The sequence below is a fragment of the Hemicordylus capensis genome, chromosome 2 (genome assembly GCF_027244095.1).
Source record: "Hemicordylus capensis ecotype Gifberg chromosome 2, rHemCap1.1.pri, whole genome shotgun sequence".
Lineage (NCBI taxonomy): Eukaryota > Metazoa > Chordata > Lepidosauria > Squamata > Cordylidae > Hemicordylus > Hemicordylus capensis.
The window spans coordinates 363,924,589-363,945,156 of NC_069658.1; the positions used below are offsets into that span (position 1 = coordinate 363,924,589).

A 20,568-nucleotide genomic window follows, 5' to 3' on the forward strand; every position below is an offset into this window, starting at 1 on the left:
GTATGTGATCTGGACTCCTCTAATAGCAGCCCTGGATCCAAACTCAAGAGATTCTCAGTCTGCAACTTCCAATTTAAAGATCTCACTCCTCTTCCAATCCCCAGTATATTCCTAGTTTAAACAGGATAGACTAAGATGAAGATGACTCCCAAATTGAGGAGTGTTCCATGTCTCACTGTTTAAAATCCAGAGAGTATCTGGAATATAAGAGTGTGGATTTTAAACAGTGAGACACGGAACACTAAAGCTTATGCTCTGTATGTTGAAATGTCTGTTCTTTATTTGTAGTTTTTAATTTTCTTTTAATCTATGCAATAAAAAGGTCTGGAGAGAAGTATTTGGTGTAAAAAGGGATACATAAATATTCTTCACCGAAGGCAGCCATCTTCATCACAAAAGCTAGCCAGAGAAGTATACACAAACAGGATACTTTGCCAGCAAACATACAGCACAGATACAACACCCCACAGCTGCTTGGCTCTTGACTTGGAGCAAATGAATTCTAATAAGCTCCAGACACACTTCCATGAAAACAAGGATTTCCCACTCAATGAAAGCCAGTGAGTGGGGAGGGGGGAAGCAAGTAAAGGATTTGCTTTAGTAGCTCATTGGGCCATTGTGGTCATACAGAACCTCCTAATTCACATGTTGCCTTTTATGCATGGTGTGGAGGAGGTCACAGCTCTTTGAACCAGTCAATATCTCCCTACAATTTTCGTGTAAGTCTGCAGTTGCAGCCAGAGCCTGATATATTGGTACACAAGCATGCATAAAGCAATTTGTGCTTTGTAGTCTTCCTAATGGCACCACTGCATTACTGCCAGTTCTTTGCATCATCAGAGTTTAGCACCAACGTATTAGCAAAACAGCAGATTTCATGTTCAAGCAACATTGCATCTGGATTCAAGACAATTCCTGTTAGATCATAATAAAGTATTAATGGGTTATTCTGCCACGTTTGCACATTCTTGTCAAAAACATTACAGTCATTTCCAAGGAGCTATTTTGCTATTTACACTTAGAGGTTAACATACTGTCCCATCCCTTTAAAACAAAGTATCCAGGAATGCAAATAATGTTCTACTTCAAGTGAAGCATATACTTTTCAAAACTTGAGGTGTCTAGAATTCTAGTGTATTGTGAAAGCTTCCCCTTGTCATTTTAAAGGAAAAGAGGCAGACATTAGTGGCTTGGAGGCACAAGAATTGAAGTGACCACTTGTAAAAACCACTTAGTAAGAGGGGTGCGGTGTGGGGTAGGGTGTGGGGTAGGGGAGAGGGTAAGACGTCTGGACAATTTTCAGCACTAGGGTGCCAAAAAACCCAACAACATTGGAAAACCTGCTCGGGGGGAGCGGGGAGCTTTGTCGGCACTGGCTATCACCCAGACTAGTGTTGTACTAATGCACACATGTAAATTTATGAAGCTGTGCAAAGTTGCACAACCACTAGTGCACTAGAACTAGTCCACAACTGATTTTCCTTTCTTTGTGCAACATAATGGCACTAGGTCCTTGCACTAGCAAGACAGAATTGAACTAGCACATTAGTCTGCACAGGCCGTGTTCCATTAAACACACACTCTACTTGGAAGGTAATATGGATATTTCCTATGCTCATTATTCCCAGAGTTGGCACACACATGGAATGGACACTGATAAGAAATAATGGCAAAGGTTTAAACTGCACTACTGTAACACAACTTGCAGGGAAAGGGTCAAAGATCTAAACCTTAGGATGTTTGATCTACCCTAGATCTTAGTGTGCATATTCTTCAAAATCCAGAAACAGAACTTTCATAAATACTAATGGCAGCATCCAGACCAAGGTAGTCATGACTAAGTAACTCATCTCATCAACTTCAATGGTACTCAGTAATGAACAATTAACCATTACAATGACCAACCAAATACTGTCCAGTTGCTGAAAGAAAAGTGCCATTAAACTAAGGGGCTTCACTTCATAAAATGGGTAATTTCCCCCCATGAACTAGACTATTTCATGACAAGGCTGCAAAATATACATTTTGGCTCTGCACAGAAAAGTGACAGACCCACTGCTGCTCTTCACATTTAATGGCTTTTTGGTCCCACTTATTCACAATTTTGTTCTCTGTACTCATACACACATATACATAACCAACCACCACTGAGGCAGGATGAGCCAGTTGCCTCCGGCGTGGGTGCAGGGAGCGGCAAGGGCCAGGCCAACTGCCATTTACTACTGCTGCCCTTCCTTGCCATGCTGAAGAACACTGTTCATTTCCCCCTCTTCACTCTAGCGGTTCTTGGGGGAAAGTATGTTATTGTTATGAAATAACAATGGGTACAAAATGCAACATCTATTCTTAGCTGTGTCAGTAACAATGGTACAAGACAACTATACCAGAAGCTGCCCCCCATTCAGTCAGTAAATTGCCAAACTGCTGGATAAGGTGTGGAAAGAGCTGTGCTTTATGCTAAACAGCCCTTGACTGCATCTTCCATTCTAGCAACTCCTGTTGGCCGACATGATTATTTGGAACTGTAGTCACCACACTTATTCTTTTAAAAAGAAAACAAGTAGTAAGACAGAAACAAAATAGAGAGAGTGAAAACAACAGCAACATTCTGTTTGTTGGAATTCTGTTTGGAAGCAGCACTTGAGAAGTCAAGGCTTTGCTACTGGAAACTTTGTGAACATAACTTTACTAATAGATATCAAAGGAGTTTTGCATGGAGTTTAGTGGGGAGGCACACAAGCAGTCCCCCTTTATCAAAAAGGAGACACCCAGCATGATGAGAAGGTGAGTACTAGCCCACTTTTGAAGTTTTATTGGAGGAAAAGAGCTTAAAACCTTGAATTAGCTGACTACTGCAGCCAAGACCTAGCTGCAAGTAAAAAAGCTCTATATATTCTAAATAGCCAATAAAACCAGTTATGAAGGTATAATGCCAGCAGGTGAGGGGGTGCTTCCCAGTGTATTGAATGGAGTGTTGCATATATGACTATCTGCCTGAGGGGCAGAAGTTGTGGATGTGCCGTTGGTACAATGAGCTCCTGGCTCTCAGGGAACAAGTTTGTTCCCTTGAAGCCAAAGTGGCTAACCTGGAGAATCACAGCGATTCTCAGAGAGAGTCTCAGGGAGGCAGAGAGGTATGTGGATGAGACCCACAGGGATGTGATAGAGGCATCCCACTCCCAGGCTGTTAGCTCCTCTGCTGTCATGGAGAATGAAGGTCACAGGGAATGAGAGGAAATCTCCCTTAGAAGGGACCACTTCCTTGGGTGATGCACCCATATCCTCTAACAGAGGAGACTACTTCGGAGGTTGGGGGCCTCCTAGTAGTGGATGATTCAATCCTTTGGGGCAGAGAGAGATGGGTTTGTGACCCGCATGTAGACTGTACGGTGACTTGCCTGCCTGGTGCAAAGGTTGCGGATATCTCACAGCAGCTAGATAGGCTATTAGGCAGTGCTGGGGAGGAGTCAGTTGTCGCAATACACTTCAGCACCAACTATGTTGGGAAATGCAGTTGAGAGGTTCTGGAAGCCAAATGTAGGCTGCTAGGTGACATACTGAATCCAGGAAACCCAGAGAAGTGTTCTCTGAAGTGCTACCTGTTCCATGTGCAGGTCCAGCAAGACAAGTGGAGCTGAGGGGTCTCAATGCATGAATGAGACGGTGGTGCCTGGAGGAGGAATTTAGATTTGTTAGGCACTGGGATACATTTTGAGGCAAGCAAAGCCTGTTTAAAAGGGATGGGCTCCACTTGAACCAAGATATAACCAGACTGCTGGTACAGAGCAGAGCAGCTTTTAAAATGAGTCCTGGGGGATTGCCAACTAGAACAAATGAGTCCTGTGGGATTGCCAACTAGAACAGGTGCAAAATCAGCAAGCAAAATCCCCTAAAGGATTCATCAAGCAAAATCCCCTAAAGGATTCATCAAGCAAAATCCCCTAAGGTGTGAGGGTGCAAACCTTTCAGATAAACCAGAAGCAGACAGGGTAGAACCAGGTGTAGAGCAGATGGAAACATTCTGACAGCTGGTCAAAAAGGTCAAATGACAGTAAGGAAGATAGCACACGCCAATGCCAGGTAAGAGACCTGGCATATAGGTATTTATACACCAATGCCAGAAGCCTCTGAGCCAAGATGGGCTGGAGTGTGCTTGTTTGCTAATGAAAACAAATAGTGGGCATTACGGAAACCTAGTGGAACCAGTGGGGTACTGTTATTCCTGGATATAGAATCTACAGGAAGGACGGGGGTGGATGGGGGGATTGGGGATGGAATAGCACTTTATATTAAAAGAAGGGATAGAATCCAGCAAGCTAGAAAACCTAGAAGGACCTGAGTCCTCCAAAGAATCATTATGGATGACAATACAAGGACTGAAAAGAAATGTGTTACTAGAGATATATTAACACCCTCTGGATCAAAATGCTGACAGTGCCCTGGAGTTGGAGAAGCAATCAGAGAGGCATCAAAGAGAGACATAACTGTAATAGTGGGTGACTTCAATTACCCTCACATAAGCTGAGCAAATTCACATTCAAGTAATTCAAATTTCTAGACATGCTAAATGACTGTGCCTTGGAATAGTTAGTTGCAGAACCAACCAGAGAGAGGACGATCTTGGACTTAATCCTGAGTGGTGCCCAGGAACTGCTGTGAGGTGTCAGTTGTAGAACCATTGGGGAACAGTGACCATATTGTAATCCAATTCAGCTTATATGTGAGTATAACACTGCCAAGCAAGTCCAACACAGATGCACTGGACTTCAGAAGAAGAAACTTCTCAAAAGAAGGGACTGGTAAAAAGGAAGCTGAAAAGGAAAGTCAGGAAGGTCAAATCACTCCAAAAAGAAAGTATGGAACTTATTCAAAACCAAATAATAGAAGCTCAGTTGGAATGTACACTAAGGAGGAGGGAAAGTACCACCAAGTTCAGGAGGACGCCAGCATGGATAACAAATAGAGTCAGAGAAGTGATAAAAGGGAAGAAGACTTCCTTCAGAAAATGGGAGTCTCGTCCAGTGTTCCCTCTAAGGCATGCACATTGCATGCACTCACACAGTTTTTGATGTCCGCTTAGTTAATTCTAGATCCTGCTCAGGTTGAATCAGGAAGGCCCAACTCTGAATGCATGTGCACATACAGCAGCTTGATACTGCCATCCAGAACAAAACTCATTCTGCACACAGATGAAAGAGAACACTCGTTTGCTCAAATAAAGAGAACAGAAAGGAATGTACATTCTGGCAAAGGAAATGCAAGGAGGGAATAAGGGATGCAAAAAGAGAGTTTGGGGAGCATATAGCTAGAAGTTTCAAGGGAAATAACAAAAACTTATTTAAATACATCAGAGGCAGAAAACTTGCCAGAGAGCCAGTTGGACCCTCAGATGATGAGGGAGTGTAAGGGCTTGTTGATAAGGAAATTACAGAGAAGCTGAATGAGTTATTTGTGTCTGTCTTCATGGCGGAAGATACTGACCACATACCCACTCCGGAACTGAGCTTCTCAGGCGTAGAGGCTGAAGAACTGGGCCAATTTGAGGTGACAAGAGAGGATGTTCTAAACTGTCTTGAAAATCTAATTATTAACAAACTGCCAGGGCCAGATGGAATCCACCAAAGAATTCTAAAGGAACTCAAATGTCAAATTGCTGATCTCCTATCAAAAATATGTAACGTCCCTACAATCAGACTCTGTAGCAGAGGACTGGAAAGCAGCTAATCTAACTACGATTTTCAAAAAGAGATCGGGGGAGGGGGGAGAGATCTGGGAAACTACAGTACAGTTAGCTTAACTGCTATGCCACGTAAATTGATGGAAAGCATATTTAAGGACAAAACTGTTAAACATATAGAAGAACAGGCCTTGCTGAAGGAGAACCAGCATGGCTTCTGCAAGGGCAAGTCTTGCTTCACCAACCTTTTGGAGTTCTTTAAGAGTGTCAACAGGCATGTGGATAAAAGTTGATCAAGCTGACATAGAATACTTGGACTTCCAAAACGCTTTTGACAAAGTTCCCCACCAAAGGCTGTTTAATATGAATATGACAAATATTTATATACCATTTTTCAACAAAAGTTCCCAAAGTGGTTTACTTTGTGAGTCCTTTGGGACAGGAAAATATTTATTTTATATTATATTATATTTATTTTTATATATGTGTGTGTGTATGTATGTATGGTAAAATAAAATAAATGGTTCCCTGTCCCAAAGGGCTCACAATCTAAAAGTTAGAATTAAAATTTTAATAATTTTAAAAAATTGTTTTAATAAGTATTGTATTATATTGTTTTAATTGTCATGTATTTTAATTTGTAACTTTAAATATTTTAAATTTTGTACACTGCCTAAAGAGTTATATATCAGGCAGTGTAAAAATATGATAAATAAATAAATAAAAATGAAACATGATAGACAGCAGCAACAACAGCCACTGGAGGGATGCTGTGCTGGGGAATGATAGGGCAAGTTGCTTTCCCTCTGCTAAATAAAGAGAATTGCCACTTTAAAAAGGAGCCTCTTTTGTTCAGTTAGCAGGGGAAACGTAGTTGAGTAAACTTAGAAGTCATGGGCAGTGTTCCCTCTAACAGGGTTTCCCACCTGTTGTTGACTACAACTCCTATAATGCCCAAGCAGAAGCCATTACAGATGAGGATTCTGGGAGCTGTAGTCAACAACATCTGGGAATCCCTTTTAGAGGGAACACTGATCATGGGATAAGGGGACAGGTTCATGTGTGGATTGGTAACTGGTTGAAGGACAGGAAACAGAGGGCAGGAGTGTTTCACAATGCAGTGGGATCCTCCAGGTATCGGTACTGGGACCAGTGTTCTTTAACTTGTTCATAAATGATCTAGAAATTGGGGTAACCAGCAAAGTAGCCAAATTTGCAGATGACACTAAACTATTTAGGGTAGTGAAATCCAAATCAGATTGCAAAGAGCTCCAAAAGGATCTCTCCAAGTTGGAGGAGTGGGCAAAAAAAATGGCAAATGCGGTTCAGTGTTAGCAAGTGTAAAGTGATGCATACTGGGGCAAAAAAACCCCTCAACATCACATATACACTGATGGGGCCTGAATTGTCAGTGACTGTCCAGGAGAGAGATCTTGGGGTTGTGGTGGGCAGCTCGCTGAAAGTGTCGACTCAGTGTGTGGCAGCTGTGAAAACAGCAAATTCCATGCTACTGATAATTAGAAAGGAGACTGAAAATAAAAATGCTAATAGTATAATGCCCTTATACAAATCTATGGTACGGCCACATTTGGAATATTGCATACAGTTATGGTCACTGTATCTTAAGGAGGACATTGTAGAACTAGATAAGGTGCAGAAGAGGGCAACCAAGTTGATCAGAGGGCTGGAGCTCCTTCCTTATGAAGCGAGGCTACAGCCTCTAAAAGGCTACAGTATAAAATTGTGCATGGAATAGAGAGAGTGGACAGAAAGTTTTTCTTCCTTTCTCACAACGCTAGAACCAAGGGTCATCCCACGAAACTGAAGGCCAGCAAATTTAGGACCAAGAAAAGGAAATACCTTTTCACACAGCGTATTATCTATGGAATTCTCTGCCACGGGATGTGGTGATAGCCACTAGCTTGAATGGCTTTAAAAGGGGCTTAGACAAATTCATCGAAGACAGGTGAATATAGTCTGGTGGCTATAGGCCACCTCCCGCCTGAGGCAAGATGCCTCTAAATACCAGTGGCAGGGGAGCAACAACAAGTGAGAGGGCATGCCCTCACCTCTTGCCTGTGGGCTTCTCAGCAGTATCTGGTTAAACAGGATACTGTATTAGATAAGCCTTGGGCCTGATTAATCCAGGGCTGTTCTTATTCCTCATTAATCCAGTTTAACACCCTAGGTATATAATCAATGGTTTCAGTAAATTGGGCATCTTTACCCCCAACTGCCTCTTACAGCAACTTTCTTTATAAGTGTGACAGCTTAGGGCAACAGCAACTTCTGAATAGGATAATTACTACTGGAGTTTCATTCATAAAATCCTTTAAACTTATATTCATACCCCTCTCCAGCTACTGCAAAAGTGAGTACTCACTATCTAGAAACCACATTACCAGTTTTAAGCTGGCCAATAAATTGACAGCCCAGAACATTACCCTGCTTGTATACAAGCACAACACACAGCTACATTGGGGGCTTCCCTCCTTCAACTGTAATATTTTTTTAAAAGCACAGAATTATGTTTAGTCATGGTGAAGCATCCATCAGAAGAACACAATCCCATAAACTCAGATCCTCATTTAGCAGACCACGATAAACTTCTATTTGAAGCATTTTCAATGGCCAAGTAAATCTGGATTTGGGCTTGGGATGGCCACTTCAGAACAGGAGGCATGGTTAGTCTGCACTGGTAATAAGTCAGCACAGGTAACACACATATACATTCAGAAACATGCACATGATTTTCCTTTTGTGAAGGCATTATACATTTTCTCCGACAGTACCATACCACATATATATCTCACACACACACCTATATCAAACTTAGGTCCATGTCATGTCTCATTATCTCCCCCTTCACACCTCACATGGATGGGCTTATTCCTTTAAGAATTAGAAACCTCCACAACTCATAAACGTTCATGCTGCAGCTGAATCCCAAGCATTTTTAACTCATGCATACTTAGCACAGCCTATGAAATGGGATGGCACAAGATCAAAAGCAACGAGAAGGAAGAAGCGGAGAAGGGACGGGGAGGGCAACATTCCCCTCTTACATATATTGAAGCTACTATGCAACCAGGGCTTTTATTTAGCTCATAAGGCACACAGAATATGCATTGTAACAGTTTAGACAGGCATTTGGTTGGTGGTAGTGGAGGCTGTAGATTCTGCTTATCCCTCTGAATATTATCCAGCACTTTGGGAATCATTTCAAGACACATGTGCTAAAAACAAGGAAAGTCTTATTTTGTCATTTTTATCAAGGATCACCTGACAATATGCATATAGCATGTTAGAGTTCACAATGGATATCATCATGGGCTTGGTCAGGGCTAGTCACACGTCATTGTTTTGATAAATACAGTAACAGAAGTATGAACTCTTTGTAGTGCTGTAAAATACTGACCAGTCAAACCACATTCCATATTTCCCCTGCCTTGCTGCTTCAGTTACAAATGCTGAACTGTGCCGCTGCCAGTCTGTGAAGACAATACTGAGCTAGATGGACCAATGGTCTGACTTGGTATATGACAGCTTCCTATGTTCCTATGTCTAAGGCACCAATGCCCATTAGCAATAAAGGAAATAACAGTGGCTAACATCCAGACTAAATTGCCCATGAGTAATCCCACTGAAATTAATGGGACAAGTTCATAATGAGACTACTTAAAGGGTCTATTCATGAGTAATTTAGCACATTTACAAATCTTAGGATACAAGATTTGTAAATACACTAAACTACACAGAAAGCCTAAGCCATCAGAAATGTATGCAAGACCCAACATTCTGACATTCAACATTGATATTCCCTATCCAGATCCAAAACTCTCTCATATTGCAGGTGTACATGTTGGGGGTGGCTGAATTTCTAAGCAGCTCTCTGCCAATGCTAGTACTATGGAGTGAGTGCATGGCAGGAGAAATCTGATGACAGTTTCAGGGACAATATGATTATGTGAATATATGCGGCACAATCACCATGCATGCATGAACCACTGTGAGCCAGGAGAGAATTCGTTGAGCTTTATCCAAATGCTCACCAAGAAAGGTAATAACTACCAAGTTGATTCCAGATTAAGCTGAGACAAGCTTCCCAATTGCAGAAAACTCTTTTTAGTGGTGAACCCTAGCTACAAGAACAAAGACAAATAGGTTAGCAATAAAAATAATGTCTACAGAAATTGTGACTTTGCTTTCACTAGTCATTTGCAAGGAGAGGCTGGAGAAGTATTTTTAAGGAATGCTTCAGATATAGGATTGGATCAGATAACTAGCCAAATACTTCAAAACTCAGCATGCTGTATGCATATCTGCCTTTCTGCCAAAACGGATCTGTAGCATTTCAAGGCAATACATCTCATCCCATTTCTGCATATTAAAAGCTGGAAGACACCAGTGGAGAAGCTGAGAATTAGAAAGCATTCCTAAACTACAAGCTGGTGACACCATTTCCTGAGATAGAGAATAATCTCATAAAGAATAGGATGCAGAGGAACAAGCTCCAGTATTACGAATGAAGACTGGAAGACATACAATTGCTAACAATACGGCTTCAGCTTATTTAAGCTCACACAATAGTGTCATTAAAATTCAGAAAGATCAGAACTAGTCAATATCATATTACATCATAAAAATGGGTGGGAGGAGGTAGGTTTATATTCGATTTCTGTAGGTCTTCCACAGCAATTGTGCTTGGTTTATCACCAAGATGATTACATCTAACGTCATTATTCAAGAATTATGAAATCAGAACAATTGAAACTTCAAAACTTACAACTATACTGCTTTGTTAAACTATTACTAATTTTTGCCATTTGGGCCAAGGAAGGTTGACTTTTGCATCTGCACATCCCTGTCCTTTCAAGATGATTAATGGACAGGAAAACAATTTTCAAAAGTTGAGCTAAGCAGATATTGTGTGAATGGTCATGTTTCTTACAAAGATGTAAAAAAAATCTATTACCTCTAGGGTTCTTAAAAATTTGCATGCCCAGCAGAAAGCACTTTGAGATGAAGACACTAATATCAGAGATGCTTTAATATTCATGAATTCTCCAAAAGCATTCAGAATGCTGCTAAAGCCAAATATAAAAAAACAAAAAGGCCTTCAAATATTGTTCAGTATCATTTTGAAACAAAATATCTTAGAAAGTTTGATTGACAGACTAAATCTTTTTCATGTTCTCTTTTGCATTTTGAAAAAAGAAACACACTAGGATAATATCAAGCCAAACTGTTACGGATAGGTAAAGACATTATTAAATAATTCTCTCCTAGACAGCGAACACAACTTTCACTAAAGTAGTCCAATAAAGCTCTGAAAATTTCTATGACTCTGTATGAGAGTGTGAGAGATTTTAACCAACCTACACTGGTTTTAAATTAACAAATTCATATAAACAATTATTATATAATTGATCAGTGAAACAGCCCATCGCCCTCTGTCGAAACAGACTAGTTTTTCTAAAAAAGGCCAACAGCACAGAAAAACTATCAAAATAACACACTGTATCAATGAAGCGATAATGATTACAGCATTGAAATGGCACGGCCAAAAAGGACTAGAAGGACTGGCCTGCTGAAGATACATTTATGTAGCTATATCAGAAACATGTTTAGTCCTTGCTTTACATTCCCCATTGCTTTTTGGTATAAAGCAGGGCTGGGGAACCTTGGCCCTCCAGCTGTTTTTGGACTACAACTCCCATAATCCCCAGCCACAGAGGCCAATAGCTAGGGATTATGGGAACTGTAGGGCAACATCTGCAAGAAGGCCAAGGTTCCCCACTCCTGATATAAAGACATACCGCTAGCTCTGAAAGATTACCACAGAAAATAAGGTAAGAGTAACATGTAAGAGCCTGCAGCTCGCTCCTTTTGAAGCTGAAAATTCTTAATCAAGGAACTGTATTTATTTATTTGACACATTTGTATACCGCCCAAAACTTATGTCTTTGGGCAGTTTACAATAGGATAATTCAAATCACAACCAAATAAAAAGGTTAAAACATCACAATAATTTAAAATTTAAAACAATGTTAAAAACTATTAATTTTGGAATTAATTTTTACAGTAGCCCAATAAGACACATCAGCATTATTATACCCCTATCATTGCTGGTGGGGGGCAGGGTGGGAAGCGATGATGACATTGGGCTGAGGAAGGATGCATTCGGGCAGAAATTCAACAAGTGCTGCATCTTCCCCTTTCTTCCCCTTCATTCAGGTAGATGGCAATGCATGGGCTTTTTGGGTCCTCAGCCTGAATGGAGGGAGGGAGGTTACAACTTGTCCTATCTTGATGCCCTGTATTTCACTGCATTTTCTGGCCTGCTAATGTGACAGAGAATGTCACTGCTTGCCTCAGCTCAGGCTGACACATTCCCTGCCTCCAAATAGCAAAACACAGCATTTTGTTCTAGATATGAAAGTGTCTGTGAAAACTGCTCCCCCCTACTTTATTTGGCTAAGCTCTAACTGGGGTAGTTGGCTGATGCTACCGTGTTGCTCAGCATTCCCATATGTCCCTTCACTTTCAGAGATGCCACCCCAATTTGTTTTGTTCTTGAACTAATTAAAACAAATTGTTATTACTATATCCAATGTCAATGAGTTTGCTCCTCAAGCAATGTATTTCAAAACTGCATTTTTCTAAAAACATATTATTTGAAAAGCTTCAGCTATCTAATTCTTTTAAAATAAAAACAATGATTTCACTTCTCTTGCTTCAGCATTTTTGGGGGGATTTTAAGCAAGGAGACTTCTTGTATAAGTGTGCCAGACAGACTGATCTACAGCATAACAGCCCCTAAAAAGGGAAGTCAAGAAAGCTGGAGGAAAGAAATTAACACACAATCACATATGAGGACCTTCCAAATATTTTTCTGACCAAATATTTTCTCCTCTTCTTTAGAGCAATTGGTTTATTAAAAGCAGGCAATCTGTACCAAGTAATACATTTAAATTAGACAACATGTTTTAAAAGGCAAGTTGAGCAGTGGAAATCAGAAGTTTCTAACTACAATATTGCTGAGGAATGTCTCTTGAATCCCCTTCCAGATGAGATCCTTACCCTAAAGGACAACATATTAACTATGTTTTAATATTAAAACACAACACTAGCACTTATGTTCCTCTAGATAATGCTGTCTCTTCTCAATGGTCTCAAAATAAAATATAACTGGGTCTTGAATGCTACATAAAATAGGCTTGCCTCAAACAAAAAAGTGTAAGAGAACCGAATTTGTATAGAAAACAGTCTTGAAAGCACTGGCAATAGTAAAACACAAACTGAGAGCCGTAATGGAGGATGAACCTGCAAAGCAGTACACAAATGGGGATGCCAAGCATTTGATAAGATGTTTTATGTTCCAGTTAAGATTTCCAGTTAGGACAGAACAAATTACTATAAAAGAAATATAGCAGGGTTTTTAATGCAAAACATGGAGTATTGAACTAAAAGCATATTGTATATGAAGCACCAGTCAAAAAAGCAATAGTAATCAAAAAGTCCAAGTTGTGGTAGGGGAGGAAGAAAACACCTTCCTTTTCAGCTACTGACCTCTCCATGTGAAAATCCCTTTGACATACTTGCACCACCATCCTTTATTTATGTATCTCAAAAAGGGAGGAAAAACTGAGGTGTGCATTTTAAATATCTGCAAAGGGAGGAGGGTGATTTTCAGCAGGAAAATGGCACGGGGGGTGGGGGGTGTAAATCCCCCTTCCAATATGCCATGGATGGATCTGGGTCCTCCTGAAGTTGCTTTATGACAAAAAGGAGATACCTGGACCTGTTTTAAGTCCATCTGTTAAATGACAGGCATAATGTCATGTTTAGTTACCTTGTTTTGCAAGCTGCCGGCAAGAGAGCTTCCAGACAGGTAACACAGATACAAAAGCTATATTCTCCTATGCCCAGGCTTGGGGCTGGAGAGAAAAAAGAGAGAGATGCAGAGGCTAAGTGACAGCTCAGTCAGAGAACAGACTTCGGCCATTCAGCAGACTCCATCTGAAGCCACAGCAAGACAGTTCCAGAGGAAACAGAACTGTGGCCAAGGTCGCCATGGACATACGCTGAAATGTTTCTAACTGCAGATGTTTTGGCATGGTGAGTTGCAGCACAACAAAGACCTAAACCAACTCTGCTCTTGAGGAGCAAAACAAACGGCGTGCATTCCAGTTCCTGCCTCCAGCAAAGTGGCTAGTACCAACCAAAACAGTTACAAACCAAAAGGAGTGACTACTTTAACTGGGCAACTGCTTTTGGATGGTTAAAAAAAATATTTTAATGTATCTAGCAGAGAATCTATAGAGACATGGCATCCTCCTCTTCCCCAGAAATGGTCCCTGTCAGATGAGGGAAAGGAATGGTTTCCTAAACACAACATGACAATGGGATGAGAGGGTCTCAACTGATACTTAGCTAACCAATTAATCTGAATATCTGTGGTGTATGGTAAACCTGTCATTTCAATCCTGGCTCGTGTAACCCAGAAGACATTTTATCAACTCCATGTTCAAACCCATTCAAGGTTTTTCTGAAAACTGACTATTTTTTTTTTTACCAGCTTTTCACCACACAAGCAACACTAGAGCAGGGCTGCACAACTTCGGCTCTGCGGCAGCTGCTGGATTACAACTCCCATCATCCCTGACTACCAACCACTGTGGGTGGTGATGAAGGGAGCTGTAGTGCGACAGCTGGAGGACTGAAATTGTGCACCCCTGCCCTAGAGCTTAAAGGCCACTGACCTTTAACACAAATATGCCATTAGTCTGTGACCTAGTCATTAGGAACACTTAGCTCCAGTTTTTCAAGAGGGTTGCCAAAGTATAAGTTTATTTGCCCTTAAGAATTGCTATAGTCTATCCACTAAGTTCAGCGATCGGCAATGTGTAGTTCAACAGATGTTGCTGAACGACAACTCCTATCACTCCAGCGACAATTTATTAAGAATTGCCCTTAAGAATTGCTATAGTCTATCCACTAAATTCAGCGATCGGCAATGTGTAGTTCAACAGAAGTTGCTGAACGACAACTCCTATCACTCCAGCGACAATTTATTGCAGCTGGGGATAATGGGAGCTGCAGTTCAGCAACATCTGTAGAACTACATGTTGCCTAGTCCTGTCTGACATACTTACCATGGGGTAATGTTATGTTTGCACCATCAATGATTGCTTGTGCCAGTTCATGATCATTGTTCTCAAATGCATGTGCTGCAGCCTTCAGGGCATCCCAGATTTCCTTGCGGCCTTCAAAAGCAGGTGCGGTGTCCCAAAATTCGTCTCTCTTACTGCGCAGCTGTCCATCTGTCATTGGATAATCACTTTTCCATTTTGGTTTCTCCTTTTTCAGAGGCTGATTACGACCTAGTGCAACTGCGGAAAATGAAATGAGACATCTTAATGAAATAAACTTGTACATGTTCACTAGTTAAGAAAATATTCCTAGTATGAACAATGATTTTTTGGTAATTTTTTAATTTTAGCCCCAATAGGGGTGTGCATTTAGGAATTTTCTTGTTTCGATTTGTATCCGAATCGAAACATCCCCGTTTTGTTTTGTACCCAAATTTTCTGAATCCGAATCAGCCCTGTTTTGTTTTGTAGCCAAATTTTCCGAATCCGAATAGATTTGGATTTTTAAAAAGGGTCCCAGGGCAAAAAGAGTGGGTGGTGGTAGTGTCCAATGGGTGGAAGCTACCACCCAAATTTCAAAGGAATTAGGCAAAGGGCTGATTTTTTTGTGTGGATTTTTTTTAAGTTTACACATCTTTAAGAATTTTCCCATAGGGAATAATGGGGATTCCATCAAATGTATCGCTTCAAATCAAGGGGAAAGGGATGACCCTGAGCAGAGTGTGGTGGGTGGTAGTGCCCAATGGGGGCAAGGAAATTTCCAGAATTATTTCAAAGGAATTGGGCAAAGGGCTGATCTTTTGTGATTTGTTGAAGTTTGTGTGTCTTTAAGATTTCTCCCATAGGGAATAATGGAGGTTTCAGCAGCCCCATAATTCCACTTGGGGGGCACTGGGGTTGCCCAGAGCGAGGGGTTGTGTAGTGCACATAGGGTGCCAACCACCCCCCCCCACCCACAAGCCTGTGGGGTACTGGGTTTTGTTGTTTCTGCGGTATTCATTGTAGATATTCTGGTAGCATATGAGATTTTCAGTGAAAAACAAGAATCCACTCTCATATGCTACCAGAGAATCTACACACAGAACACCACAGAAACAGCAGAACCCAGCACCCCATAGGTTAGCAACCCTTCCCCTGGCCAATGTGGGGTCAGTAAAGAGTGGGAAGAAGCAAAAGAGCCAATGGGGAACAAGGAGGGAATTGTCAGCAGGTCAGCCCATGATTTAGGTCACTGATCAGAAGGCTGGAAAGGTGGGAAATTCAAAGAGATGTCAAACACAAAATGGAGACTGACTCAGAGATCACCACAAAATGGAGGTCTGAAACAACAAAATGTTTTGTAGCCGAAACAGGGACATTTTGTTTTGTATACAAAACTTTTGGATCTGGAAAATGGGTGTTTTGTTTTGTCTACAAAACACCCGAAACAGGCTGTTTTGGGTACAAAATGTTTTGTATCCGAAACGTTTCGCACATCCCTAAGCTCCAATGCCTATTCATCCACTATGATGATTCATTCCAAAAAGTCTTCTCTAGGATTGGATGGTTTCTGAAGATCCTGTAAGCAGCTTTGTAAATACAAAAGAACCTCGTTACTCACAGGGGTTCCAATGCCCCGCAAAAAAGCAATAGATAGATAGATCAATTTTTGCAAGGAAAGGAACCATTTTATAAGGAAAGCAGCCGACCTCGAAACAAAATGGTGGGCGGAAGTGACCTCCACGGTCACTTCTGGCCCTCTAGGATACGTGGGTTTTAATTTCTTCATATCTGTGGATACTGAAAAAGGGTGTCAATGAGATACTCCACGGATAGGCAGAACTGCAAACGGCAGTTCCACGAACAACCAGGTTCTCCTGTAACTCCATATAAGTTTCTAGTATACAAGTCTATGTATGTTTGTTACTTGCCTGCTTGCTTCCACATACCTATATTATTAATTTATAGACTAAAGGAATGGGGAAACCCCTTTTGTAAAATGTCTTTGCTTGGTCATTTGGAGGCAGTTATTTCTTGCCACAAACGGTACTTTGTGCACCATTGGTAAACTATTTACAAACCCAACCACACGTTTTTTACATAGTCATTTGGTTTCTTCACATTTTATGCCATCTGTTGAATTCTGAATCATCATTAACAGACATACATTCAAAATGCTGTTGTCCCAGCAATACAGTAAGAGGCATTTCTTAAACCAGACCCTCCCTATTGTCCCAATGGATCAGAATCTCCCCCCTCTATCTTGCCAAGGATGACTGCCACAAGAAATGGGAGTAATTTATTGTTTAACACAAGAGTCCTTTCCACAGTCATTTCCCTCTCTTCTTATTCGCCTTGCTATACATTTTTAGCTTTTAAAATATTAAAGCTAGTATCTTACAGCAGAAATACAACTCTGGGAATCAAGCAGATTCTGAATATTAATCCCTCTTAACAGATATCCTATTTTATGTACAGGTGATATCCGAGAAGCTATTTCATACAGGAATATTAATCAGTGGTGCCGTTAAGGCAAGACTTCCAGGTACAAGTCCAGAGCCCTCTGCCCCCTCTCCAGCATGTGGAGGAGCCCCCGGCTTGCCTCTGCAGGAGCATCTGAAAAAGCCCTCACCCCGAGCCACAGAGTCAACTTCTTCCTTCCCCTCTACCCCTTCCTGTCTGCGAATCTGTTCAGACTGAAAGGCAGCAGCCAGAGGTTCACCAGGTGAGTGGCAGGTCAGAGGCTGTGCCAGGTCTGAACAACTCTTTAACCCCCTTTTGGGGCCTCGAACGGCTGGGCTCCCGAAAGGCTGTAGCAGAACATTCTTCTCTTGGTGGCTGCAACCTGCAAGAGGACAAATACCTAGAGCAGGGTGGTCATCACTGAACATGATGGAAGATTCACATTAAGCCACCAGCATTGCTTGGCTGACCTTGAGTTTAGCTAGCCAGGCAACTTCCGCTTCACTCTCATCTTATCTATTAGCTTTTTATTTGTACTTTATTGATAACGGCCCCCATAAGGCCTTTAGGTCCAGAGTCTGAAGTTATTTATTTATTTATTTATTTATTTTTACATATATATATACCGCTCTTCCTCCAGGGAGCCCAGAGCGGTGTACTACATACTTGAGTTTCTCCTCACAACAACCCTGTGAAGTAGGTTAGGCTGAGAGAGAAGTGACTGCCCCAGAGTCACTCAGCAAGTCTCATGGCTGAATAGGGATTTGAACTCGGGTCTCCCCGGTCCTAGTCCAGCACTCTAACCACTACACCACGCTGGCTCTCTAACTGGACCCCTGATATTAATACAACTGAGCTTGTTAATACAACTAACTACACCATGAAAATGTTCATGCCTTTGTAAGGGGCAGGGGGCGGGGAACACAAGTGCAAACACACCCATGTGCATAAAGAGGCTTGTACAGGAAGTAAGTCCTCAGACTTACGGCACAATTGGTTCCTGAAAAGTATCTTAAGTAAAAACATCTTAACTTGGAACCTATTATCCTGTAGGAAACAGTATTTTAAAAAAAGGGGGGGGGGGTGCTGTTTCTGAACCAAGGCCATATGCCCTATTTTCTGTTGCTGTCAAAGCTGGTGTGGTGCAGCAGAGAAGCTGATGGCAGGGAATAAGAAGTTGTTCACCCTTGCCACCTATTCCCTTCTCAGTCCCTTCCTGGCTCTTTCACACTTCTCCATGGAAGAAAGGGTGGCAAGTCAGTAGCTTGTCTCCATCTCCTTCTGGGCAACAGTTAAGTCAGGGAAGGAAGGAGGGCAAGAAAGAAGCCGTGTGTAGGCTGGGAATAGGCTAGGCTCTTTCCATTTCATAGTCACAGCAAAGTGGCTGTGTCTGGAGGAGGAGGAAGAAGAGATGAAGAAGCAGTAGCATGCTGGAGCATGTTGGACAAGTGAGCCAATCAATCCTTCCACAGAATCAAATGCAGCAGCTATCACCAGGGGTACCAGTCTCGATTACAATATGAGCCTGAGCTGCCATTGTCATCTCCTCCTCCTCTAGGCCACACATCAGGAGAGACTAGTAGAGCCTCCCCTACTGCAGCAAGTGTTGTAAAGTTGAAACACAGTTGTGAAGTTGAAGCACCTTCTTTATGAAGGCTACAGCATTCGGGGCTTTTTAGTTTGGAAAAGAGGTGGCTATGGGAAGACATGATAGAGGAGCATCGAGCCATCGAATGGCACAGCAGGGAAATTAACTGAGTAGCAACCCAGAGGTTGCTGGTTTGAATCCCTGCTGGTATGTTTCCCAGATTATGGGAAACACCTATATCGGGCAGAAATGATATAGGAAAGATGCTGAAAGGCATCATCTCATACTGCGCAGGAGGAGGCAATGTTAAAGCCCTCCTGTATTCTACCAAAGACAACCACAAGGTTCTGTGGTCGCCAGGAGTCGACTCAACAGCACACTTCAAAGAGACATTTTTCTCCTTCTCTAGCAACACTAAAACCAGGGGCATCCCATGAAACTGAAAGTTAATAAATTTAGGACAAAGAGGAAGTACTTTTTCACACAGTGCATAATTAATCGATTGAATTCTTTGCCATGGGATGTGGTGATGGCCACTAGCTTTGATGGCTTTAAAAGGGACTTAGACAAATTTATGGAAGTCTATCAATGGCTTCTAGTCTGGTGGCTTTAGACCACCTCCAGCCTCAGAGGCAAGATGCCTCTAAATGCCAGCTGCAGGGGAGCAACAGCAGGAGAGAGGGCATGCCCTCACCTCTTGTCTGTGGGCTTCTCAGAGGCATCTAGTGGGCAACAGGATGCTAGACCAGATAGGCCTTGGGCATGATCCAGCAGGGCTGTTCTTATGTCAACAAGATGGCACTTTACACACTTCTTCTCCCTAACCACTTTGAGAACTTTGGTTGAAGAGAGCGATACAGAAATATTCTTCTTCTTTGTTAAGTGCTGATCATCTTAACTCAGAGAGTGTCTTGTGGACTTTCTGTATGTTTGAACACTGCATATGCACTTTACAACTGGAAGGTGACTCACAAGCAAAAGGCTTCCTATCCTTTCTCTATAAAGGTAAACTGTGCTGTTGTGTCAGTGTGAACTCCTGGTGACTACAGAACCCTGTGGTTGTCTCTGGTAGAATACAGGAGGGGTTTGCCATTGCCATCTCCCATGCAGTATGAGCATCTTCCTATATCGCTGCTGCCAGATATAGGTGTTTCCCACAGTCTGGGAAACATACCAGTGGTGATTCAAACTGGCAACCTCTGGCTTGCTAGACAAGCCATTTCCCCACTGCGCCATTAATAGCTATCATTTCTCTATACCCACTTCAATTTAAAAAAGAAAGGGGGGGGGAATGTGCTCTATGATAACAACACACCACCTCTTCATTTTCAGAAACAGGAAACCAATGCCCAAGACACAGCCAAAAGGCTACTGGAAAAATAGGTACAGAACACTTTTGTTAACAAGAGAAACCACAGACAGGAGCACAATACTGTCATTTGAGAACATGCACCCAGGAATTTAAGAAACAATCAATCAGTAATATATTTTTTAAAAGTTATATTAATTCAAGTAGGACCTTCAACAAAACATTGTGTGTAACCTAAGATGAACTCCTTTCAGAGCTCCAGCCAGACCCGAACAGGAGTCTTGTAGAGTGCTCAGACTTTTTAGTTGGAAGGTGAGTTTCAGGAAGGGTGTGTGTGAAATGTGACCAGATTCTGGCACTGTTGAGAGGGGCCATGTCAGTCTCTCCCAACAGTCAT

The 20,568-nt window shown here is 41.8% G+C and overlaps 1 protein-coding gene across 2 annotated transcripts in view; it reads right to left on the reverse strand.

The window, feature by feature from the left end:
• Positions 1 to 20,568, reverse strand: part of UBTD2 (ubiquitin domain containing 2) — a 91,520-nt gene that overhangs the window by 23,574 nt on the left and 47,378 nt on the right. For both annotated transcript variants that reach the window (XM_053290539.1, XM_053290541.1), the window contains exon 2: positions 14,836 to 15,072. In XM_053290539.1, coding sequence (XP_053146514.1) covers positions 14,836 to 15,072 — 237 coding nt within the window. The remainder of the gene's footprint in view (positions 1 to 14,835; positions 15,073 to 20,568) is intronic.